The sequence below is a fragment of the Trichogramma pretiosum genome, unplaced genomic scaffold (assembly GCF_000599845.2).
Source record: "Trichogramma pretiosum strain Unisexual culture from Peru unplaced genomic scaffold, Tpre_2.0 scaffold19, whole genome shotgun sequence".
In the NCBI taxonomy this organism is placed as follows: Eukaryota; Metazoa; Arthropoda; class Insecta; order Hymenoptera; family Trichogrammatidae; genus Trichogramma; species Trichogramma pretiosum.
This window is the reverse complement of record NW_019641707.1, coordinates 682,466-709,585: the sequence shown is the minus strand read 5'-3', so window position 1 is coordinate 709,585 and position 27,120 is coordinate 682,466. Positions and strand designations below refer to the sequence as shown.

Genomic DNA, 27,120 nt, shown 5'->3' with positions numbered 1-27,120 from the left:
AAAAAAAGTATACAAGTCAGCTAATTTATTTTCATACTCATCCATTAAAAACTTTCAATATTTATTTTTTTTTAACTTAGAATTTAACATTTGGAGAATATTTAGACACTTAAAATTGATTTAATTGTTTAAGACATTGAAAAAATTATAATGTAATCCACCATTATTTTAGTTGAATAACTGCAATTAAAAATCGTTCGATTTTGTTCTGCTTCTAAACAAAAGTGAATGGATTTTTTAAAATAAAACAAGTAAACTCTTTATTGTTCTATTAACAATTATTTGTTAAAAATAAATGATTCAAATTTTCCCAAAAATATAAAGCCATCGAAGGTTCAGATACAACGAGTTACTTTGTTTTCATACTGTGTATACGCGTGTGTGTTTACATATACATGTGTGTTAAATAGATACACTGTATATGCCGCATCTCAACCGTCTGCCGTCCGCAAACAGTCCGGCACCTATACATCTGGTCCTCAGCAGCAGCACAACACATCGAGTTGTCATTGCAATCACGTAAATAATGGCCAATCTCAGGCAAACGCCGTTAACTTGCAGCGGGCACACGCGTCCAGTCGTGCATTTACACTTTTCAGATATCACCGAGACTGGCTATTACGTTATATCCGCTTGCAAAGGTAATTCCTAATTCTTTTCTATCAACGCGAATAGTACTTTACCTGCGGTACAGGTTAGAAAGTTACATGATTATTTATTTTATGCAGTGCAGACATTTTTTTTGACGTAAAATTTTACCTTCAAGAAATTTCATTGATATGGCAATTCGAATTTTTAACTGATTTTTCTGACATTTTCTATTGATTTAGATGGAAAACCAATGCTACGTCAAGGTGATACAGGAGATTGGATTGGAACATTCGAAGGGCATAAAGGAGCAGTATGGGGTGTTGCGTTGAATCCAGAAGCAACAAGAGCAGCCACAGGCGCTGCTGATTTTAATGCAAAAGTTTGGGATGCCTTGTCAGGAGAAGAAATACATTCCTTTCAACATAAGCATATAGTGAAAGCTGTTGACTTTAGCAGAGATTCTGTTTACTTGTCTACAGGCTCTAATGAGAAACTTGTCAGAATCTTTGACCTAAATAAGCCCGAAGCAGAAGCACAGGTACAGTAAACATTTTATTTGCAATTGAACACTTCTGTATCAAGTGTCAAATTTTAAATTTCTTACTCTTTTATAGACGTTTTCTGGCCACACTAGTGGTGTTCGTCACATAAAATTTTTTGACAACGATTCGCTGCTTTTGACTTGCGCAGATGATAAAACTTTGAGAGTTTGGGATAGGCATAATGCTGAAGAGATAAGAAAAATTGAATTTCCTTCCATACCAAGGTCCATGGAATTGTCACAAGATGGAAAAATTATTACAACTACTCATTCAAACATTGTTACCTTTTGGGATAGTAAAGAGTACGTGAACACTATTCTTAATCACATTTTCTTCGGAGTTCTAGTATTTGAAGATATATTTTATCCGTAATCATACAATTGTAAAATTCAAACTTTTTAAATTAATGTTGCAGGTTAACTAAATTGAAAGAATTTACAGTACCTACGCAAGTTAACAGTGCTAGTCTTCATCCAGCACATGACATTTTTGTTTGTGGAGGAGAAGATTTGAAAGTATATAAATTTGATTACAGCAGCGGAAATGAAATAGGTATTGTATACTTGTGCAATAAAATCATTTGTACTATGGTTGAATGTATCGTGCAATTGATAAACATTTAAATATTATCTTATTAAATTTTAACAGAATCTTTCAAAGGACACTTTGGACCAATTCATTGTATACGTTTCTCTCCTGATGGTGAGCTTTACGCAAGTGGCTCAGAAGATGGTACTCTGAGACTGTGGCAAACAACTGTTGGTAAAACTTATGGACTCTGGAGATGCATTGAACAAGCATCCACGACACAGGAAAATTCTAGTTTAACAAATAACAAACAAGAAGTCACGGCCAACTAAAACAAATAATTGTCATTTTGTTAAAATTCTGGAACCTTTAACACATTTAAGGTTATTTCTTCGACTTCCAATGAATCATGAAATTGTCATTGATAATAGACTGAAATTGAAAATTTTCGAAATCATTGAAGTTTTCGAGTTGTGATCGATGTCTTCACTTGAAAAATGGTGTATATAATTAATTGATGAAACATATCTTTCGTTTTTCTTAGACTATTCAGGGACAGTAATTGTGAATATTATCTAATGATTACTTTAATACAATAAAAGACAAGGTGTAAAAAATAAAAATTATAATTTATTAACGTTAGACAAGTTATAATGTTATTCCATACAAAAAATGTAATAAGACTAAATTAAAAACGGAAAAACTGAAATAAAAGAAAGTTTACAATAAGTCTTGCTGCTTGTATTCTTAGATATCATTACATTCACAAGAAAGTAATAAAATAAATGGCAGTGTCTATTCTTTCAAAATACTCATTTTTACATCATTATTCGTAAAATTAGTACTGGAACAATTTGCAATATGTACAATTGAATATTTTGTGTTTTTTTTTAGAGAATTCATGAATTCATAGTGACACTTGAACTTGAAAAATATTACAAAGATTTTTCTTAAAAGAACATCTACTAATCTACTCATCGATTAGAAAGAACAAATTCAATTAATACGTATTAAATAAGTACATCAATTGCTCTTTAAAATGCTTCTTTTAGTGAAAGTAGATGCTATAATGAAACATTAACGTAATGAAATAAAAAAAAATAAATTAGTACACGTTACAAAAACCGGAATAGTATCAAAGTATCGTCATACTTATTTATACTATCTTCGCTTACAAGCTATATTTACATTAACTGAAAGATGAAAAGTTACTTATAACATAATCAAAAACTTCATACGCCTTCTATTTAACTAAAACAACTATATAATAATTGTACATTGAATAGAATGCAATAATTAAAACATAGTAAAACTGGTACGGGTATAATCTAGCTAGTACTCTCTCGCGTGAACGTGTGGATGACAATTTGCTCAACACGAATTAAAAAAAAAAAGGTACACGAAAAGAAAACCAAGTCTCATTCGCATATAAAAATAGTTGTAGTACTGGATCTAAAGATTCTATTGGCACGTTTTTGTATCTCCGTCATTGAAAACCTATATCTCGCTCTTTGAGTCGATTCCTCGGATGCAATCAATCATCGCGTTTTGTAACGATTAAATGCACGCGAGCACCGCGACGATTAAATTCTCCTCAACCGATGAATTGCGAGAGATCGGGTAATTTGAAGCCGTTGAACGCCGAATTGAAGGAGTTGCGCAAACCGCCCGAGCGCTGCTGGGGGAACGAGTTGAATTGCGGCGGCTTGAATTGCAAATTGCCAGCGTTGTTGTTGCCGTTGACCTCGGTGGCGGCGAGCACGAAACCGCACTGGGCCGTGCACACGTCGTCCCGTAAGATTGCCTCGCGCGACGCCTCGCGCAGCAACTGATTGCAGTCTGTTACTCTCAAAGATGCGCACTGAGTCTGTAAGAGATAGAGAAAAATATTAAATAAATAATTATACCGAGATTACAAGTCAAGGTACAAATTGTAAAGGGTCGACACTCACTCCTTCGTTGGTGCACACGCAGCTGGTGCAGGGCGTGGGGAAGCCGGACTCGCCGATCGCCACGTTCCTGCCGCCGATCTGGCAGCCCTGTCTGGTCTCGCGCCAGGCCTCGAAGTTCATGTGCGGCATCGAGCCGCACGGCACGCGCGGATTCAGGAAGTTCGAGGGCAGATCGAAGGCGGCGCGCTGCATCTCCACGTGCACGTCCATGTTCTCGCAGAGCACCTTGGACAGGGTCGTCTTGCGTATCTCCGAGAGCTGGCCCTCGGTGAAGCGGATATTGGGGTCGTCGGTCTCGTACCAGAAGCGATCGCACTTGCGCAACTGGCGGAACTGTATGGCGATGATGCAGGCGAACGTGGGTCCGACCAGACCGCCTTGCAGAGGTCGCTCGCTCATGCCACCTGGGGAAAAAATAATGATGATGATAAAAATTAGCGTTCTCTTCGCTTGTGTATCAGGAGGATGTATAATATAGAAAATTGTTATACTGACCAGGGAAGAGATCGATATCGTCGACCGAAGCGTAGACCCTCTTGAGGCGAGCGATAACTTCCGGCGCCATCTCTCTCGACAGATCCTCGAACGACGTGGCTCTCTTCAAATTGCACAGAGCTCTGTAATGATTGTACGACGGCAAGCCGTGATCTCTCGATCTCTGAATGTTCAGGGCGATGAGATCGAAGCCCGAGTGCGGAATGCCCTTCTGCTCGAACAGATGATTCGTCACCTCGCCGGTGATGAACTGATCGAGCGCCTCCATGGGTGTGGACACCATACCCCTGATCATCTCGTCGATCATCTCGACCTGGTACAGCATGTCGGGATTGAAGAAACCGTCGCGGAGGAGGATCGGCGGATCGACATTGCGATAGCTGCGATCCATGCGCGGCAGATGCGGCCTCAGCATCGAGTGGCCGATACGATAAGCGGCGGTGGCGAACTCGTTCAGTATGGCCGGATTACAGGTGGGCGAGTAGTCCTTGTAGTAGCCTTGGGGCAGCAGTTTGAGTCCGTACAGACTGACGGCGTTCCAGCCGAGGATGCGCGGCAGGAACTCGTTGTAGGTGATGTGCTGCAGCATGCCGCTGACGATGCGCCTTGTCTCCTGGAACAGCTTCTCGTGCTCCCAGTGCGGATTGGTGCTGCGCAAGCCCTCCATGATGCGATTGTGCTCGCGCACCCACATGTTGTGCATCATCGTCAGACCCGGTTGCTCGGAGGCGCGAGCGTCGCCGGCGATGAAGCAGAAGCCCGATTGCGCCCGACACTCGGGGTGAGTGGGCGAGCGCGGAAGCAGGTCCTTGCCGCGATTCGGATTGTTGGTGATGTTCATGCGCCCGTTGAAGCTGCGCAGAATGTCGGCGATGCAGCGATTCTCGCCGTAGACCACCGAGGCGTCCAGGAAGCCGGTGTTCTGATTGATCTGCTCTCTGGGCCCGAGAGTCTGCTGGCCCGGCAGAGATCTCATCGACGGGATGCACAGCCTCACGCCCGAAGTTACATTAGCAGTGGGATAGAAATGATCGTTGGGCGGCACCGGGAAGGGATTGCACTCGGGGTGGACGGTGCGCGCCGAGTCGCACGACCTACAGCTCGGGATTGACTCGGCGAAGCCCTTGTGAATCGGTGTCATGGTGAGATCGTGATCGACGAACTGCGCGAACTGCATCACCATGAGGGTGTAGCGATTGTGCAGATTTGAGATGTCCGGATGGATAGTGGTGGAGATGCTACGTGGATTGGGCAGAGGTGCTCCGGTCACTCCGGTCAGTCGGGGCTTGGACACTCCGTCCTCGTAGTTGGGCGGCAGCAGGCGGGCGAAGGTCGTCAGCGACTTGGCCAGGCTCGGGTTGCGCAGATTGTTGCAGTGACCCGAGAAGGTACGATAGGGCGTGGTGGGGTCGCAGGGGCTCTCGTCGACCGGGCACTCGATTTCGTCGTGATGCGTCGGCTGTTTTCTCGGTATGAAGCCCGAGATGTCGACGTTCTGAAGGATGTCGTTGAAGTCGCTGTTGGGGAAGCCGAGGATGTTGTTGCCGGCGTCGAAGGCCTGACGCTTGCGACGTCTACGGAAGCCGTCGATACCGTTGATCAGCTCGTTCGTCGCCAGTTCGTACAAGATCGACGAGTTGGCCATGGATAAAGCTCCACGATTGGCCTTGGAGAAGCTGGCGGCGATACCGGCGGGCGAGCGCGGGTCCGAGGTCTGCTGCTGGCGCCAGGACTCGTACTCGAGCTGCTTCCTCTGTCTCAGCTTCTGCTCGGCCTCTTTGACGGCCTCGGCGATCATGCGCTCGTCCATCTCCGTGAGCAGGGACAGACCCTCGTCGCTCGCTACGGTCGTGGCCACGTGATCGTCCTCGCCGACCTCGGTGTGCTCCTCCTTCCAGGCGGCGAGATCGAGGCCGGGATGCTGCTGACAGTCGACCTTGGCGTTGAGATAGGCGTCGGGCTGCAGGAACGTCTTGGGCTGGATCTTGGACAGGGCCGAGTTGGCGCAGAGCAGATGGGTCAGGGTGACCTTGCGTATCTCGGTGATCTGCTCGGGCGTGTAGCTCGACGGCGGTATGTCGTTCTCGTACCAGAAGCGATCCGAGTTGCGCAGCTTGACCAGCTGCTCGCGAAGTAGGCAGACGAAGGTGGGACCGAGGGCGGCTCCCTCGTGCGGGATCTCGAGGATTCCTCCGAGCAGCAGATCGATGTCCTCGACGCGCTCGTAGATGCGCTGCAGCAGCTGCACGTCCTTGGGCGTCACGAAGCCCTTGAGATTGCTGAACGAGTCGACCTTGAATTTACCGCCGCTGCACTTGTGCACGAACTCGACGTAGGAGGGCACGCCGTGATCGCGGCCCAGCTGGATAAGTAACGCGGCCGGATCCCAGCTGCTGCCGGAGGCGACCGAGGCCACGTTGAGATTGACCTTGCTCGCTGCGGAGACGAGCTGCTCCTCGATGGCCGAGGCGTTGCTGCGCTTGAGCGAGGCCAGAATGGGCAGGGCAGTGAGGGCGACGGCGTCGATGGCACCGCCCCGATTGTCCGACGAGTAGCCCGAGTAGAAGCCGTTACCGGTGGGCCTGAGGTCGTTGTCGACGTACGTGTCCTGGCCCAGCACCACGGGCGCGAACTCGTTCATGGTGATCTGCTGGATCTCGGCTACAACGGCGCGACGAGCCTCGAGGAAGATCCTGGCGTCGTCCCAGTGCTGATTGATCTCCGAGAGCTCCTCGGCGACGCGATTGTGCTCGTGCAGCAGCACCTGGTACACGTGCCCGAGACTCGAATTGGCCAAGCGGCAGAGCTCGCACTGGTCCACGTCCACCCTACCCTTGCTGTAGGTCCTGAGCTTGTGCAGCCGGTCGTCGTTGTTGCCGTAGATGTCCGAGCCGTCGAGATAGCCCGAGGCGCCGTTCATGAGCTCGCGCGACCTGAAGTGACAGCTGTGCGCGTCGAGACTGGGGACGGCGCGACGATACGAGAGGCAGGCGCCCCGAGAATCGCGGACGGCGAGACACTCGGGATGGGCGTTCGTGGGGTTGTCGGTGGAGCAGCATTGAGGCAGGCGGCCGGGTTGGACGGGCTCGGAGATGTCACGCAGCAGGAGCTCGGCCCAGACGCCGGTGAGACTGTTGAGGGCCTCGTGGGCCACCGGGACGCGGCTCGAGCGCAACTGCTGGGCCAGGCTCGAAGCCGAGGGTAGGCCGTTGCTGCGCGGTCGACTGATGCCTGCGAAGAAGAAGAAGAAAAAGAAGTTTTAGTGAGAGATTGGAAAAATGCGAGTCTTAATTATCGCTAAGTGACTAACAATCTCAAAAATGCAGATGCTATGCTCGCAATTACCGCGCAGTTATAATCCAACGAGCATTCGTCATTAGTTTCGGAACGGCGAAAATCGAGGATTCTTCGATTTATCTCGATTTTATATACGGAACAATTATAAAGAGTCTGTACGCAAACGTTTAACCGATCGGTAGCTTAACGACGCCGCAGTGTACACATACGAATCTCTCGTACATCGTTATTTCCTTCTACTTTCTATCGGCGAAAAATTGCCTCGTACGGCATAATTATACATTCAGGAAGATAATAATCTCTCTCTCTCTCTCTGCGCGTAGAGTAAATGAAGCCTACTGCCGATGTTTCTTGTGTGCATAATTTTGTACACATCGGCGATCCCAAGGCCGCTTGGCGGCGCTTTTTTTTTGTTGTAATGAACGTTTGAAAAAAAAAACCAAAAGCAAAGAAAAGATAAAGAAAAGTAGGTTTACTATTTCGTTTATCGTGTATTCCTCGTTGCGCTTGTTTTTACGCACGCGGACCCATATGTTTTTTTAACACTTGCAGTAATGTGCGCTACTGTGACGCAGAGTCAACATTGTGTATAGGTAAAAGTTTTTTTACGTGTATTATAATTATACGCGCGGCAGAGTTACATACGAAAAAAAATACAAATAAATAAAAATGTTTATTTCATAAGTTATCAGGAGCGGTGCAACAGAACCTGTATCATACTGGCACCTTGCAGTAGCCGGAATAATGCGCGCTTGGAATGGAGACATCTCGCCGCGCTGCAGCGCGCGTACTTTTTCGCCGCCAGCGAAAGTCCGCGCCGATCGAGTATGTTAAACGATCGATTCTAACAACGACAAAAACGTCTCGTAGTCGTCGCGTGGACTCTCGCTGCGAATTTTTTTCCTTTTTTGCCGCTGCTGTTGCTGCTCTCCCAACTCCACGTGTGCGCGCGCGAGAGACGAGACGAGACGAGACAAAAACTTTTACGCGTGAGCTTTCACGACTCGCGCACGCATACGTACATATAGACTCGAACGCGCATATTTATAATTTATCGTTTCGCGTATAAACACGCGCGCGATTTTTATACCATGGCCCAGACGATTTTGTTTCGCGGTCATAGAAATCGGTTCGAATTTAACGTACTAGATTAAAAATTTTCCCAAAAATCAAAATAAAAATCGAATCGATCTTCGTTGCGCGACGCAAAAATGATATACGCGTATACAATGTAATCCTCGCGACTTTCAACCGATGTATAACTGTTTTGTAATTACGATCGGCTCTCGAACACGCGCGCGTGCCAATTATCAACTTTCGTTCTTCGCCGCGCGCGACGCGATGTATACATATATGCCAAAAAAGAAAAATGGTTTACGATCGGATAAGATCACGACGAGGATCGATAAGTCTTTTGACGTCTTAATGTACTCGTCGTCGTTGTTGTTGTTGTTTTGAATTAGGTGTAGTCGCTCTCCTCATAGACGCAATTACGTAATTTGTATTTATGTATGCGTGTGTGCATGTGCATACTGCATACGTATGCCCATCGCGGCGCGCGTGTGACACCATATTATATAAGTTACATGTTGGTGCCTGGCGCATACACAGTATATTATAAAGCTCGAACACTTTCCACTTATATAGCAAAAGAGCATTACACGTATAGCAAAAGTAGTACTCGTCCTATAAGATATTCGTTTCTATGACCAGGTTGTGCAATTTTTTCTTTCTCTCGATCTTTTTTTTTTTTTGTATAATAAGATTAATTGTCTTACATAAAGCTCGAAAATTGTCATGGGATTACCGATAACGTTCGGACGAGTGCATTGTACACACGAGTGTAATTCTTAATGAGTCTCGCGCCGCTGCTTGTTTATTTATTATTATGCACTTATGTGTGTCAGGCGGCAATGTAGAAATGAAAATTTTCGGTCGAGACGATCCTCGCGTAAGTACGATATTATTTACAACGTAGACGTTACGCCGTATGCGGGTATAACACGTGCCTATTTATATACAAATTATAATCGTAATCAAAACTCGCGATGCGTCCGTACTTAATTCACGGATTGTACATATACTTTCGCGCGTTACGGAATCGCGAGCTTTGGGCCACTATCCTTATACACATACGAGGTGTCGAGATCTATATAATTGATAAAGATAAAAATTTTTTCCCTTTTTTTTTGCAACACGCATACATAATATCGAAACGTGCGCGTACGTCAATGCGTACACACGGCGTCGTTTAGCCGAACAATTATATGCGCGCCGCGAGGAGCAGCAGCAGCAGCAGCGTGAACTTTCTCTCTTCAAAGATCAGCAGCAGCAGCAGAGCTCGGGCAAAATTTTCTACTCTGATTCGGACTAATTGAACATATACTCGCATGCGTATATATGTAACGTTCTCTCGAGTATCGAAAAAAAAATGCATTAGCCGTAAAAAATCGAAACCGCGTATACCGTGAAATTGAAGTTTTGACTTTAACAAACGCTGCCGCTGCTTCGGGTGAGAATTCGATTAAATTTCGCGAGTAACGCACAAGTCAGTCTTCTCCGACTGGATACGGCCGCAATGGGATCGAAAATTTCCCTGCGAATTCGAGTCGCACATACATCCCGTGGTGTATTATACACGCATTATAATATCGAGTCTATTGCGCCATACATCATACACTATCTATACACCGCACGCATGCTAATCCATCTTTCACCCAATAGCCTCATGCTGCTGCTGCTCTGATTTTCACTTTCTATATACACATCGAGCCTCGCGCGTCACGCAACAGCAACAACAACGACGCATCATACCAACGCATATATACAACGGCTCGAGTCGTAATGAAACATTTATAATCTAGGCCCCGAAACCAAGAGACGAGCTGGCTAATATTCGCGATCGACAAGAACCCTTTGTAGCGAAGATGCGGTTATCACGTGCCGGTATGCACTCACGTATATTATAACGGCTCGCAATACTACGTGCTTATTAATTATGCAACGAGCGATAAATTTAGCGCGTCGTATTTACTACTACTACTACCGCCTCGCAATACAAGCTCGAGTTACTTTTTTTTCTCTCTCTCTCTCTATATGCAACGCGTATACGTCTATAATATGCGCCAGTATGCCAGGCGACTCGAAACCTGCAACTCGTATAGTAAATTTCGCGTTTTTTTTTCTCTTCTACTTCTTCTTTTTCTGTCTGTCTGTCTCTCTCTCGCTCAACCTCATAATTTTACAAGCCTGCGCGAGCGCGCGTGAGTCTATTTTTACTGCAGTGAATCTGATGCAAGTTCGCGTCGCGAGACTGTAATGTACTTTGTTGTTTTTTTTTTCGTTGTTGCGAGAGCGCGAAAGTTATATATTGGAAAAGAGTCATTCTCGTTTTGACAAATCGTATATTATATATTTCATACAGTGACGTGGGTCATTGTTTTTCTGCGGCGTTTGTGATTTTTATTTTTAAAAATGCGTTCAGGAAGTAGTGTCCCTCGGCTCGATGATTTAACTTGATTGATTATACCAGACTATTTTATAACGATTATACTTCTCGCATATAACCAATATGATTAATAGTCTCGCGTGCATAAATTACAAAATGTTTGACAAACGATTCGCCTATATTTAATTCGCCTTGTCGATCATTTCCAAGGGTTTTTTTTTTCTTCTTCTTAAATCAAATAATAAATCGGACACTTACCATCGACGTAGGCGGGCGGCAGCAGTCTCAGATACGGCGAGCCACGGGCGCCCCATGCCGGGTGCCTGATGTTGTTGCAAGCGCCCGAAGGTGTCCGATACTTGCTCGGTGGGCAGGGCCGCTCCGGTCTTACGCGACACGGCTCGTCTTGCGGCGGCTGCGGTGACCTATTACCGGACAAACGAGAAATATTAGTTAATATTAAATGTGGCAACTCTTGCTGGGTATATATCTCGTCCGAGCAGGAAACTTTCGGTTGCGTTTCGGTTGCAGTTCTGCGAAAAAACTACTACATTTTCGTAGTTTTCTCATCGAATCGCGAAAAAATGACGCAAGATATCGTTTCGCACGATGATGATAAATCGCTGATAAATCACCACCGTCGCCACGGGTTTTTCTTCCGCCGTATTTTCCATGTATAATAACGATTACTTATTCGTATATGTACGGCGCGCGAAAACTCGGCTTACGATTCCCCATACCGACACTGCCCCGGACACTATATATAGTAGTAGTATCGTGCATTTAACTTCCTGGTTTCTCTACGGCGTCTCTGCACAATTTTTCCCGCGCGAGTACATCAATAATGCCGTCACTTTCGTGGGTACTTCGGGCGCATCCATCATACGTGTATAACGTTGGAAAATACTTTTTTACATATTATAATGTATAATATAATATAATGTATTCATTCGTCGTAATCGCGCGCAATATACGTACTTTTGTTCGGTTAAATTCATCCGCGCGAGGCGCAGCGTGGAAAATTATTTCCGCGCTGTCTCTTTTTTTTTACATAACGATTTGTCAGAGCAATAAATCAACGAAGGAATTTATACAACCGTCTTATTTTTTGCGTACCCGAAAATATGTACGTAAAAAACGGGCTAATAGTGTCTCCAATATTAAAGTCCCAATTTAATATCATCGAGGCGCAACGTCATCTAATACGTCCGAGACTCGTTGAACGAGACGCGCGGCGAAGCGATCCCCTCGTGCGTCGACTTTTACTTTTTCTCGTGTATAGGATCGCGCCCCGCCACGATACGTCTTTTTTTTGCAGAGCCAACAACGACCGGCAACAACGTGGACTCGATCACGTACGCACGTTTGTAAATGAAAAACGCGCCGGATTCTTTGCCTCCTCGAGAGAGATAGAGACACGCGATCGCTTCCGTTTTCCATACTGCCCCGGCAAAAAGGATACGTTACACGCATCCGCGTTCGTGCCGTGAAAACGCCGGGAAAAAATCGAGCGAGATGTAAATACGACATGGAGTTCGTATTAGAGATTTTATTTGCTTATTTATTTTTTCAAGTGTATCATGGTATTACTTTGATGTTACTTTGAACCTTCACCACTAGATGGCGAGCATACATTTATTTGTAATTCTGCAAGTGGCAAAGTAGAAATAATTGTATAAGTCAGTGCATGATTTTACGAGGCTCCAACATCTGATATGATTTTACAGCCACCAATACTAATTATTTTATATTCAGTTTAAAAAATGTTGAAAAATCGTTACACATTCGATTCGTATGAATCCAGCTCTCAAGTGGCCCTTTCGCATTCGAGAAACTTTTTTCGGCAAAATCTAGCCATAAAACGTTGAGCATTTCTGCCAAGGCAAGCTTGAGTTGATTAAAAAAAAAAGGAAAGTAAATCGAATGCAGAACTTACTCTTTCTGTCTCTGTAGTGTGAATTGCTCAGCTTCGATGGCTGCCCTCGCGCGAGCTTGCAAGTCATATTCTACGCCGTATAGATACTCTGCAAAGATAACAAAAAAAGCGCATCGATTAAAAATCGACATATGACTCGATGAAATGACGCAACCACATCGAACAATTAAAATTTTCCCAAATGCATCACGCGTATATAAAAGTGCGTGGCGCTCCAACTTACCGGAAACGTCGAATAGTTGATTCGTTTGTGAAAGTGCCGATACCGTGAAAACCAGGGACAGTAGCGCCAAACTGGTTCTGAAATGACAAGAAAAGAGAGACAAGTTGTAAAAAAAAGATTGTAAATTTTTCCATTTGTTACCTATACGTATAATGATAAATCGAGTAAATTCTTTATGAACAATATAATTCATAATTCAATGTTAACGGCGTGTCAAGAAATAAGATTTATCGTGCATAAGCAATTTTAATATTGATCTAATAATGATGAAGTGCTAAGCGATAAACATGTACGTATAGATAATTTATGAATATAACAACACAATAGAGCTTTATTATACGCACGCACGCACTCAAAGTCGGAAAACGACCTTCCTAACGATCGCGTCACTACAACTTCAAGAAGCAGTGTATGCTAAATCGTTATGAATAAAAGGGACAAAAGCTCGGTTTTGGACTATTTGCGTCGAGTCCAGGGTCTCATTTATATATCATACCGACGTCTTTCGCACGCAGTTTCTCATTTTCACGCTCTATCGGAGAGATAGCTGCTAGACTTTAACGTCGAATAAGTCGGCGGCGTGGAAAGTCAGCGCAGCTCCTCATCTTGACGCGCGCATCATCTCGTTTTAAAGTACATATATGTACGCGAAATTGATTAATCATTGGCTTAAAAGGCTGCTCGCGCGAGAATTCGGTAGTCGCAGTTGGAAATGATTTTGTAATTGAGTTTCTACACACGCAGACTTTTCATCCGACTCGTGGGTACATATAGATAGTATATATAGCAGACACTCGCAGACGTTCTCGCGTTTAAAGATGCACATATCTGACTCTACGCGTTAACGTTCGTATATATAAAGTGAAAGGATTCGCTGTGATCGCTCGTGCGCGAGCCTCGAGAGAATTAAAGCATCATCGCGTCTGAGAGGCTATATATATAAGCACATAAGGATGATATTTAACGCATGTTTATAACAAAAATATCAGTATTCGGCGATTGTTATTCGAATTCACGTGGAAAAATTTACGTGGACGATGACGATGGTTCAACTTAAAGCTCGGGTTTTTTAATACACAAGTCGTAATGGATTTTGCACGCGCATTCGAGTATAGCAGTGGAGTGTACAGCTCTCGTTGTAACAATGCGAATTCTTCGTAGATGTAATAATATAGGATAGCGTTATATACATACACATCACTCTCACTGCTGACCTAAATTTCGCGTGGCACATACACACGGCGTGGGTATTATTTTTAATAATACAAATGTGTGCGTATTATTGTATCGTCGAGTGTTTTGATCCCGAAAATGTATCTCGAATCGTTGAAGCTGTCTATGAATATAAGCGATGAAATAATAAGGTGGGCCTGTACGGCAGTCATTCATCGCTTTGCAACGGGTAATAATTCATATACAATGACCGAGAGGCTCTCCCACACACGTATATACACACACTAGTATACGGAATAAACGTCTGGCGAACAGGTGAGATAACGCCGCGAGCGGTGGCCAAAGAGAGAGAGAGATAGTAATCGCGCTTCGGTCGAAAGCGCGAGACTCTCTAGAGACTCCGCGCAACGATCGTGTGCAGGCCTTTTTTTGGTCATTTTTTTTTTTTCGTCTTCGCATTTTCCAGCGCGCGGCCGTCGTCTTTGTATACACATTATATTGCAATTTTCACTTCGTATTATTATCTTTTCCGCGCGGCGGCTTCGTCGATTCATTCGGTATAATAATGTATAAATTTATACATATGTGTGCTGCTGCTCGCGGCCTTTTAATAAATGAAACTCGCTCGTTTTGATTGTTCCGAAGATTTTTTTTCTCTCTCTCTCCTTCGTAAAGTAGATCTCTCGTTTTATAAGATGTGTATATACAGTTCGTGACGATCATTATATCGTATCTCTATACCGTATACCATAACATATATCGTTTGCGCACAGTAGGTGCTGAAAAGGATAATACCGATTTCGTCCTTGAATCGCGCGCGAGAAGAATCAGGAAGGAATTTTTCCTCAAATGTATCATTGATATATACGGCAAAGCGAGTTTCTGATTCGAAAGGTTTATTGAAATATAATATATATTTCTCAACTCGATGCTGCTTGAGATCGAGCCTTATAATGTACGAACTTGCCAATTTATTATAATTCCTCGGCTTGTATATGCCGATTATAATTGCCGTCGTTATTTAATGGATTTCCAAGGTGTTCGGCTCGTATTGGGTTTTTATGTATCGTCGTTTATGTATATACCATGTATACGTAGCGATACGCGCGAGCGATCGGTGCAGGCAGCAGGCAGGAGGTGGTGGAGGAGGATATGGAAGACGAGCCACGACGACGACGACTGACAAAGTCGATAATTAGCCGCGCTTTATTGAAAATGGTATATATACCCGAGCGTAAACACATACGTACTACTTGTAGAAAGGCAGCTTCTCGGCAAATATATACATATAATGTATGGCTAAACGTGTGTATATGTGTGCAAGCGTACGCACGTATGATTATCGACTTCTTCTTCTCTCTCTCTCTCTCACAGTTGGCGCGCGCCGGGATGAAAAGTAAAACCGATTTCCGAAGCGACGCACGTACACACACACATGACGCTCGAAAGTAATATACATATAAGTAATCCGCACAATTCGCACGCGCGAATATTCCTCTCTCGCGTTTTGCACGTATAAATAGCATTGACGGCTGCGCGGAGCCAACGGCAGCAGCAGCAACTTCAAAAAGAGAAAACCTTCGCGGTTTTTCATTATGCATATATTTGCCCCTGCGCCGCCGACTGTGTGAAGCATTTTTCCATTACGCGTGTGCGTATATTTACGCGTACGCGACATTGAAAAAGCCACTTTTTTTCATCTCCTATGAATACCATACTGCACATTCGTATACGCTATATATGTACCATAATACAGCCTGAGTTTCGCGAGCCCGCGAGAGCGCCTCTGTGTATACATGTGTGCGCACCTATACAGCGAGTTCCATATGCATGTGTGCGATAATTCAGTGTCAGTGGGTCAGCGGAACCCATCGCCGCATATAGCCACTGCTTATGCTGCCGCTGCTTCAACCACTGGTATATAGTGCGCGCATATGTAAGAGAAATCGCTCGCGCCGCTCGTCCGCGTGTATATAGTCTGAGTTTTCTGGACCCATGAGAGATTAGACGCTTTTTACAAAAACAGCTTGACTCGATTTTTATCACCGCGTAGTAGCGCAGGATTTCGTGAATTACGAGCTTATGATTGGCGCGGGAAATCTCGGTCCGTGTAAGAGCGATTCGACTCGAGCTTATGTATTCCATAAATTTCGCTTCGAAGATGTGCAGTGTATAGTACTCGCTGCACGTGTCAAAATGAAGAATAATAGATCGTATAAATATACGAAGGTACTTTGAGCCGAGTCAATTTTCGAAAGCATCGCCACCACGACATTGATGTTTTCATCGCGGCTGATCGTTTTGTTTTCATTCATCGTCATCGACCGAATGTTTGTTTTAAGAGTGCATACACTCGAATATATTTCATACAATGAGATATATTAGTCATATAATGTACATTTTTTAACTCGAGGAAAGAAAGAATGAAAAAATTATGATCGATGATAAGAGCGCGGAACGATTTTTTCCCCCTGCGGGTAAGGTTAACGATTCTTTGTCGAGAGAGAGAGAAAAAAATAAACAACTTCTTTTGAGTCATTGCGAACAAAAGGGTATAACATTGAATTTTTTTTTTGATAAATGCATAGATACACCTTCGTACGTCAAATTTTCTGGTAAATGCGTTCGAAACGTCAGATTTTTTTCCTCGCGAAGAAAAAATATATTACGAATAAATTAGGAGCTACTTACACGCTGTAGCAGCGGCACAGAGAAAAATTGCTTTTACCCATTCGTACTGCACATTCGCACATTCGATACAACGGACAGACACACAAGCTCGTATATATAGCCAAACAGAGAACGTGAAAGTTGCCATGCTTAGAGAGAGAGAGAGAGAGAGAGAAGTGGACAAACAAATCTTGGTATTCTTACGTCGAAATCGTTATTAATCCCAGTATATTACAGGCAGACATTCGGGAAACGCATAATTATAGACAATGTAATGATACATTTGTCAATTGTGTTTATATACACGTGAGCCGGTGCGGGGGGATTGCGGAGGCAGATAAAACGTTAATGACAATGTGCGCGCGTACAGATGTATGTGTTCGATTTTCTTTGTTTGCGTCGAAACACGTCGTCGTCGTCGTTTGGTTGCAACATCGTGTGTACACTGGACATGCGAAAAAAATCGGAATTAAAATAGCGGGGGCGATCGGAAACCCACTGAGCCAGTGATACAGACAGCCGAAACGTAAATAACGAGTTTACATTTAGGCGGTGCTCGGGTACGATGCAATTTAGTACCATAAGCATACGGATTGAACTCGAGCTTGAAAAATATATTATGTACGCCCATACACAGGTATGCGGTGTGTGCGTACACGCAATGGATTTCGCCGATGCGTTTTTTTTTGAAGCGCTTAAACGAGAAAACAATTACCCCGTCGGGCAGTTAACACTTTCTAAAGACAATAATCTAAGCGTCGGCGTTGCGCCGCGCTTATAATATACGAGAGATGCCTTTTTTTTATATATACACGCATAATAATAAAAATCGACGGTCAAGTACGAAGCCGCAAGAATGAGTTTCGATTTCTATAATCCACGAGCGGATCTGCAGTACAGAAACGGAATGATCGTGCGCTTCTTCTTCTTATTCTTTTTTTTTCTGTTGCTGTATGTATACATACTTCGGTAGCCTATAAGAGAAAGGTGGGCGTTGAAAGGTCGTCGGCGTCGTCATCGCCGCCGCGCAGCACAAGGTCAATGAAACTCTCGATGCGCCGCCAAGACAAGCCGAGCGCAGTAGTAGTGTATACAAGTAAGCTCTGACTTTTTTTTTGCCTCCACCTCGCGAGCGAGAGAAATTCTTCGCACTCGTCTCCGTGCGCGGAGAGAAAGAGATGCCGATGCCTTGTTTATTTTACAATATATATGAACGATTTATACGCGAGGATTTTCCTAAGCGAGAAGAGGTCGAGATTCGGCGGATCTGAGATTTATGATAGTTTGTTTATCGATTTTTGTTTTGCCATCGAATCGTGCGATGTTGAGAGGAAACTTTAAATTTAGTGTAGGTTTAGCGTTGAAACAGACATCAAACGAGTATCTTAAAAAAAAATTCACGTAAATTTATTTTTAGTGCGAAAAAGAAGGGAAAATATTCAATTTTATATTAACAATTTAATATTTTGATTGAAGATTAAGTTTTACTACTCATTTAGTTTTTGCGTTAATTGTACGAACAAATTATGAAAAATTGAATCGCAATTAAAACCAGCCACCACCGCTAGATGGCGAGTATACCTTCATTTGGAAATCTGCAAGTGGCAATGTCAAAGTAATTGTATAAATCAAAGCATGATTTTGAAAGTTATGTCCACTTCCAGGCTAGTACTATTGATTAGTACTATATTTATTTTTTCCTAAAATGACAGCGTCATTGAGAAAATTGCAATTTTCATGAAAAATGCGTAAAAAATTTTACGCATGTACATTTCTCATCCTTTCGGACAAAAATATCTAATTCAACGTGAAAAAAGGGAAAATCGTGAAAATGATTCAACTCTTTATGTACGCTCTTATAAAGTTGAATTGAAAATCCATGTATGGTAATGAATATGCTCGCGGACCATAAGCGCGCATCTCTCGCCTTATAGCAACGTCAGCGAAAAAAAAAAAGAAAAAAGAAGCATGCAATAAATATCCCGATTGTTGCTCGGCAAGTGCAGCACTTCCAACGTATAAATACACACAATATAGGAAAACGTTAATCACTCGGTCGAGGAAAGTGAGTGAGAGAGAGAGAGAACGAGACGGGGAAATAATCGCCGAAAGGATCTTAAAAAGCGAGCTTAACAAAAAAGAGAGAAAAAAAAAGCGCGCGAGGCGATGCACGTCGTGCAGTGTGTGTGTGTGTGTGTGTGTGCACTTAACTCGCGCATAATATATTACACGCATTCGCGTCTTTCGCTCGATTCAATTAACGACTCGTCCGCGTTCGTTTGGCACGTGTTTTTTTTTTTTCAAGCGCTTCCGAAATTATATTGCCCGAGACGCGTATGACGCAACGCGTTGTCTCAGATATCACCGCTAGGTGGCGTCGAGCTATTTTCGGAAAACTCGCGATAGAATATCAACCACCATTGAGATAAGTTGAATGATTCGAAAGTAAATTTACGGCAAACTCCGGATAGAATCGTCAACCACCAATGAGATAAGTTGAATGATTCGAAAGTAAATTTAAAATGACTTATGCCCGCTAAAATTGATTGGAGATTTCGATCCTAAAACTTGAAGCAGTGGCAGCCGCAACAGCAGCAGCTTTACGCTCATTTTTACGACGTGTATATTGTAATAGCGCGAAAAAGAGAAACCCATATGGCGATTAGCGGCTTTTTCCTGAACAATTTGCATTAACCTTGATACAATGCCCCGTGTGTGGATACAAGTATACTCATAGGCATGGGTATATGGGCGTGCAGAGCACCAAGATGGGTGTTTATTATATCCACTCGAAACACATACACACACGCGTACACATTTATTTGAGAAAAAAAGAAGAAAAAAATAGTGTACTCGGCGCGATATACATTGTTCGCCGCGCGCAACATACTCCTCGAGGAAAAATAATTTTCCATTGTAGCTTATATGGAAAAATCGTGAAATCCAAGCCGGGACTTCTCTCCCCGAGGAAAAAAAGGAAAATTAAGATCGAGACGAAAATTATTGCGCATCCGTTGGGCTTTTATGTGTCTATTAATCAGCCGCACTTGAGATACGTATACGTGTATAATATAGCCGTTGCTCGAAGATATTTTAACGAGAGATGTATACTCGAATTTCTCGCGCGCCGTATCGTTTTAGGTCGTTGGTTGTATCCAGTAGCGCCGCCGATATACACGCCAGGAATTCTTATCGTTCCTGTCTATCGGCTGCGCGCGGCTTTGTGCATTCGCGTTTACCGAAGAAGACGAACGCGTCGATGTATATTCGTAAATATAAATGTGTGTGTATGCGTCCGATCGAAGCGATTCTTAATTACTTATTTTCGCTAAAAAGCAGGTATCGTTTAAACAGACATGCTATATATAACGTTATTAACGTCGAGGAGGAGGCGAACATGTATCCTGAAAGGCTCGAGTATACTTTTCGATTTCTCGAATTTCGGCCCTCTCGAGTAGTGCAAAAGAAAAAAAAAGATCGATAGAGCACAACGAGCTTTTTTTCTTTTTCTTCTTCTTTTTTTTTTTTAATTTTTTTATATAACCGTATAACGTACCACAGTATGTACCTATACGTGCACGCGCCATCAGCTGCGTTACATTAAATGCGAAGCAAGTGAAAGTGGAATCGACGAGATTATATTGGCCAACCTCGAGACGTCATCGTGTTCTCTCCTCCTCCTCCTCCTCCTCAACCAACCTCCTCCGACTGCTGCTGCGATGTAGATTTTGCGCGACGACGAAGACGAAGACGCGACGCCGCTTCACATGCCGCCTGTCCTCTCTCTTTCTCTTTTCTCATTTTCTCTTTCGTTGGCTCGCGCAATCGAGCGCGACGCGACGCGATGCGGCCGTTACGAAGGTCGTTCGGCGATCTACATTATGTGCACGCATGCATATACGCACACGTGCACTTTTGAGTGTGTACGTGCGATTTTAAGACAATTAAAAAATTTATTATATAGAAAATGTATGCGCGGAGCTGAATGAACTTTTCGCCGGTCTCGATATACGCGCGAATCGTTAAAGCGAACTTTATGTATGTGCCTTATCTGGGGAGGTGCACATTTAAGGCTTCACGAATTCCAGCGCCCAAAAACGAGTTTTCGAATTTTATATACACAGACACGTATACTATTTATAATAATATATAAGCCCGTGGGCCAGTTCCGGGTTTTTTCTCCGTTTTTTTTTCCTTTCTTTAATGGACACATCGCGTTTACCATCATCATCATCATCATCATCGAGCAAGCTGCACACATCCAAGCAGCAGCAGCAGCAGCTTTGTTCTTTATACTCTCTCAGTTGATCGGTCGGTCGACTTTCAAAAATTTTCGCGTACCCCGCCACCGCCGCCGATGCCGCCGCAAAATGAGAGGGAGAGTGAGTGAGTGAAGACATTCAAACGTCCCCGCGGCGGTGGCGGCAGGAACACGTGCTCGAGCGGCAAGGACTCGTTTATTCGGGAAGTTTCGTGTTGCGTGTTATGTTGTTGTTGTTGTTGCTGCATTAAAGGCAGGGATTCTCATGCGAAAACGGCTTGTGGGCGTCTGTGTATGGAGTTTGCGAATTTATAGATCGGTCTATTTTATACAGCCATTGGAAATAGACTACTTGGAAATAATTTAACGCCGCGTAGCAGACGTAATAAAATGCAAATTCCGTCGTAAAATTTGGAAAATACTAGTTTGAAATGTCTGCTAAATGAATTGACATTTTTCGTCGCGATCGAATTACCCAAACTCGCGTAATCCAAACTTTCTAAAAAGGATATTTATTAATTTTACAACAAAAAGAAAAAAAAACAATATTTTTCACTCAACAGGTCTCAACGCGTTCGCAGCATTGGCGGCGCCGGCTTTTTTCTGATTTATAAATCGAGGATTTCGAACCGCGCGCTCACGCACAAAGCACTAAAAAGTCCCAATTCGACAAATGAAAAAAAGAAAAAAAATTATAAATTTAACGCACGTGGTCGCTAATATATAAAACGAGCAGTTCTCCTTGACTCGACTCGTCGTCGTCGTCGGTCTATTCTGCCGCGAGGAGTGTGTATATACATGATACGAGAAAAAGAAGATCCTCGAGGCAACCAGCCGTTCTTTATTTTTGATTATTCAAGCGATTCCGAAGCTCGAGCACGAGCAGCAGCAGGTGTAGGTATAATACAGAAGTCGCGGCGCGTGATTGCTCATTTCAAGTGTATAATGCCGCGCAGCGCAGAGATTGTCAACGACGATATAATATACCGGCAAACGACGTCGACTAGCTATATGTGTTATATACCCCCGAGACGCTCGAGAATTTCTTACACTTGTAATTAATCGTATCGTAATTAGAGGTAGCGCGCACGTATACGCGAGAGATATCGGACGATGATGACGATCGAAGTAATGAACCGTTATCCTACTGTATGTACCAGGCTATTTATCCCGAGGTGTGAACAATTTTATAATATAGAGATGAAGAATTGAAAAAAAAAATTGACTCGCGCTAATTCAATTCTCGTGGAGAGATATATGAAATTTTTTTTTATTCAAGGTACGAACGAAGGCATTTTTTTCTTCAAGTTTACTTAAAAAAAAGAAAAAATATTTGTTTAATGAGCTGAAACAGGGAAGTGAGAAAAACGTGGCATGTGGGAAGATTGAAAAGAAGAAAAAAAAAACGGACGCAGAAGGCCTGCATCATTTACGGAACAAATTAGAAAATTCAACGGTGTCTTTGACAGCTGCAGTCGAGTGCGCCATTATTTTTAAATGAGTCAAGCGTGAACTAACTTTAAACGCTTGAATTATATTCACTTTTTTCGTTTTACGCGAGAAGCTTTAAAGGTGTTGCGAAGTTAACTTTTGTCACCTTTAATGTCGTATTTGCTGTGTAAAATATATTTACATCAAAATTTTATAATCTATTTGTACCGAATTATCTTTTTTCAAAATAACAATGAATTATTAATTTTATTAAATTTATGTATCATTTCTCCGTAATTTTTATGATTAGAATGAAATTATCATCCATTGGAATAAACACATGGAACATGCACGTGTGTGCAACAATTACTTTTTAAAAAAACGTACTTCGACTTATACCATTATTTTGACTTTACCACTTGCAGATTTACAGATCAAAGGTGTTAGCCACCTAGCGGCAGAAGCTGGCTTTAATTATGATTTGATACACATGCACTAACGCAAAATCTTAAATGACTATCGAAACACTAATCGTCAATCAAACTGTTTAATTTTCACTATAAAATTATATATTTTTCGTTCAATTTGCATTAAAAATAATTTGTGTGTGATTATTCGAGCTTTCTTAGACAGCCTATGTATTTTCTACCAAACTCAGAGAGCAAAAAGTATAACTCAGCTCTTTCAAAATAATACGTGCGCGCTAAAAAATGTGTCATCGTTTCGAAGAGAAACATAATTATTGCACTTGGGTTGCGATCGATCACGTGCTGCTCGGGCGCGCGGTCACACCCCCGTTAACGCCGCGGATTGTCACAATATTACGAAACGCGCCTCTCATTGTAACTCAAATTGACCAGTCGCGCGATTTCCTCGGGCGCGAAAAAACACCGACAATGTGCTTTTCCGTATAAGCTCGCCGAGGAATTTCGATCGACTTAGACGCGCGCCGCCAAGTGTTAAACGAGCCGTGAACCGTGCGCGCAGAAGCGATGTAATCGAGACTTTCCGAGCTGGTGTTTTTTTTTTTCCACGAATTCCACGATTACTCGTAGATAAAGAAAAAAACGCGGGTGGCACTTGAAAATTTTGCAATAAAAAAAAAAAAATTCAATCCACGGGTAAATAAAAAAAAAATAATTTGAAAATAACTTGGCATCGATCGAAAGGGAAAATTAATTACCGCGCGAATCCAATGAAACGTCGAATTATCCTAATGGCTAATTAAAATTAATTTTGCAGGCGTACGCTTTTTATGGAAAATTATGGTATTATATAGGTGCGCGCAAACAAAAGAAGAAAAAAAAAAAGGAAAAATAACGACCGACCGAGCGACGATCATCGGCGCGATGGGATGACGATGTGCATGAAAGACGATGTAAGTAGAAAAAAAAAAAGGAAAGAAAATTTGCTGTCAATGCCCGCACGAGTATACATGTACCTCGCTGCTGTATATATTCATATGTATCTGTTTCTCCTGCTACTGCTATATACAAATCAGTCCCTGACCTACGATAACGAGGTTGCACGTCCGCAGTGTATATAATATGTACATAAGCAGCAGGTACATAAGAACTTTTTATTGCGAAATTGCATATCCGCCGCGTCGATATTTATAGTTAAACTCATGCTCTTTTTCTCTCTCTCTCTGTCTGTTTGCACAGCATCGAGGAGACAATGTTATAATCGTTATTATTCCGAGTCACCGAGTGATACCGTACGTCGGTTTAGCTAATTCGCGTAATTTCATGCCAACGAAGCCGTAACGATTAATTTCTTTTTTACATAATTAAACTTCTCAAATGAATAAGAAAGGAGTCTCTAAATTTGACAGATAGTAAATTTGGTTAAATATCTACACGAAACATGAAGAATCGATAATTGAGAAAATAAATTACAATGTAATTTCAATAAAGGCAAAAAAGGCAACGTAAGTACGAGTCTATCTCTCTCGCGGCGGCATCGGAAGATTAGCAACGAGGTATGTGAGTACAAACACGAGCCTCTTGCACGATGATTCAATATTGTAAATTTCTCCGCGTATACATAGAGTCGCAGCCGAGCCTCTATCACGCGCGTACACACATACTTTATAATAATATAACACGCTGTGTTGTGTGTCTGTGCGTGTATTAAAGACGACAATGCTCGCGCGCGCCTACATGCCTCGGCTCGCGCAATTTCTCCATTTTTTTTTTTTTCATTTCGTTTGCATAATGATGATGTGAGTTTCCAACTTATTGTCGCGCGCGCGAGTATAAAATAATAATAATAAAAAATATAATTCCCGATGTATCGACGAGATAGCTCGTCGTTCTTTTTGTCGCAGTCGTCGTTGTCATGCTAATTTTGTACGCGCGCGTGCGATATTATGTTTCTCGTTATATATACAATCGAGGCAGCGCAAAGAAATCGCGAGTGTATTTATACGCTACATAGCTGCCTCGTGATTGCTTTTACTTTCTCTATCCTTCTTTTTTTCTTTTTTTTTATTCCTTCTTTCATTCGCGTTTTTATCCCGTGTTATAGTTGAGCGGTAGTGGGGTATTATATCGGAACGCGTTGAACTCGTTTGACATTACGTATGATAAGTACCTTTTTTTCACTCTCTTTAATACTCTTTATATACGTACCAACCAACGAGTTTCTTCAAAAGAAATTCGATTTTCGAGTGTAGTGTATAAGTATACGCTCAACTGCAGCACTGATTGAGATTTCCGATGATCTATTTTATTAAGAGCACGTGTGTGGGCTCGCCGAAATCGGGAACAAAACCAAAAGCGACATTTTTCATTTCGATCGTTACTATGCTTGTTATATCTGCTAGTAGTAGTACTACTAGCTACTAATACTACCTCGGGAGAAAGTGCGCGGCGCGTGTCGAAATTGCGCGCACGGCTCTTGTGTATAATACACACCAAAGTGTGCGCACACGAACGAGGCACAGAAAGTTCAATCCCGTATTACATGCGCGGCGGCGGCGTGCTATCACGTTTTTTATCCAAACGTTATCCAATCCGAGGCGTGATTATCCAATTAGCCGCGACACAAGAGCTGCTGCTGCTGCTCTAGCGTCGTTCGTTCTATTCGCGACCCATATCGATCCTGAGAGATTTGCGCGAGGCCTGCTTTTAAAAAGGAGCTCTTCGGCAGAAATAATATATATAATTGAACGGTTTCTATCTAGCTAGCTAGCGAACGATGCAGTGTACCCGTTTGGGAGTCGTGGCTATAATTCGGCCAAAGTTTCGAGAGAGAGAGAGAAAAAAGCAGAACGAGTTTCATTGGTGCCCGCATATGCTCGTTTGGCACCGGGATGTAACCCTTTTTTTTTGTTATTTTAAATGCAAAAAAAAAAATGAGAAAAATGAGGGAATTTGTCTGTCACGTGCGCGTCAAGAAAAAAAAACGGGTCGCGATTTCTGAATAAATTTTAAAGTTTCGACTGTCATTCGTATCAACGTCTCTTTCTTTTTTAACATAATTTGCATGAATGCTCATTTGTCGAGTCTCTTATACGAATTTCGAATCGATCAAGATTAGCATATCCACTTGATAATGTTATTATATAACATAATATAAAATGATAAAATATTCATGAAAAAAAAAAAAAAAACGAAACCATCGATATCTCTGCCTTTTAAAAATAACACACGCCTTGGGCGGGCATTAAAATCACCGGCGTAACTCCGCGGCAGTCGATGCGCTACCATGGCGAGGATCGATACTTCTTTCCGTATATAATAACGTGTACATAAGAAGATGCAATCATCGATGCCGCGCACAAACTTGGCACAAAATATATATTTACGATAATAATGGCAGTAATGATAATAATAATAATAATAATAATAATGATAATCATAACGTATAGAAGAAGAGTCGAGGCATCCCCGGCTCGTATGTATATTATATAGTGTCGGATAGTAGTTATAAGCTGCGCGCATCGCGCGTCAAGGCCATTATATATACTTTTCCCCGCGTGTGCGGTGCAGCGATGTGCTCTCGGCGCGCGTCAAGTATAACGTTTATATAGAATATATATGTGTGTAAGTATATTATAAAGTCAGCGGCGCGCGATGCACACACGTTCACTCTCGACGACGACGACGATAGAGTGAGAGCATAAGCTAATTTGTGTCACTGGGTCACTGATCCAGGATTATACGTGCATATATGTATACTCCGCGCTGTATACGCGTAAGTATAGAGCAGCGCAAATGGCATTACGATGATGCTACAGCGGCAGCTGCACACGGGAGAGATGACAACGACGATGAGCGTGGACTCAAAGTCTCACCCTCGAGAAGAGACGTCTTCATCTCGCGTGTATTTATATTATATATAATATAGAAATGATAAAAATGGAATTTGTACGTTTTCACTTCTCGTTTATGTACACTGTAATATACTTTTCCTCGACGAGAAAACACACGAGCTTCGCTGTGTGCGATTACTCACTTTGGATTTTCGAACCGATTATATATGGTGCGAATTCTCTCTCTAGAAAAAGGATCGAGTCGCGTTAATGAGGTATTAACCTATAATCGACGTACGACTTAATTTCTCTTTC

The 27,120-nt window shown here is 42.8% G+C and overlaps 2 protein-coding genes across 2 annotated transcripts in view; one reads left to right on the top strand and one right to left on the bottom strand.

Moving 5' to 3' along the window:
• The first annotated feature begins 435 nt into the window (after window positions 1-435).
• On the top strand, window positions 436-2,390 carry LOC106659836 (serine-threonine kinase receptor-associated protein). Its single transcript, XM_014382552.1, has 5 exons — window positions 436-641; window positions 831-1,129; window positions 1,206-1,435; window positions 1,549-1,685; window positions 1,782-2,390. The coding sequence occupies exons 1-5, from the start codon at window positions 527-529 to the stop codon at window positions 1,991-1,993; spliced, it is 993 nt and encodes a 330-aa protein (XP_014238038.1). The 5' UTR covers window positions 436-526; the 3' UTR covers window positions 1,994-2,390.
• Window positions 2,391-2,985: 595 nt separating this feature from the next.
• LOC106659704 overlaps window positions 2,986-27,120 on the bottom strand; it is a 44,136-nt gene continuing 20,001 nt past the window's right edge. Inside the window, exons 5-10 of the mRNA XM_014382381.2 lie at window positions 13,013-13,083; window positions 12,790-12,877; window positions 11,112-11,278; window positions 4,109-7,339; window positions 3,614-4,017; window positions 2,986-3,528 (exon numbers count right to left, since the gene is read on the bottom strand). Coding sequence (XP_014237867.1) covers window positions 3,256-3,528; window positions 3,614-4,017; window positions 4,109-7,339; window positions 11,112-11,278; window positions 12,790-12,877; window positions 13,013-13,083 — 4,234 coding nt within the window. The 3' untranslated portion in view covers window positions 2,986-3,255. The remainder of the gene's footprint in view (window positions 3,529-3,613; window positions 4,018-4,108; window positions 7,340-11,111; window positions 11,279-12,789; window positions 12,878-13,012; window positions 13,084-27,120) is intronic.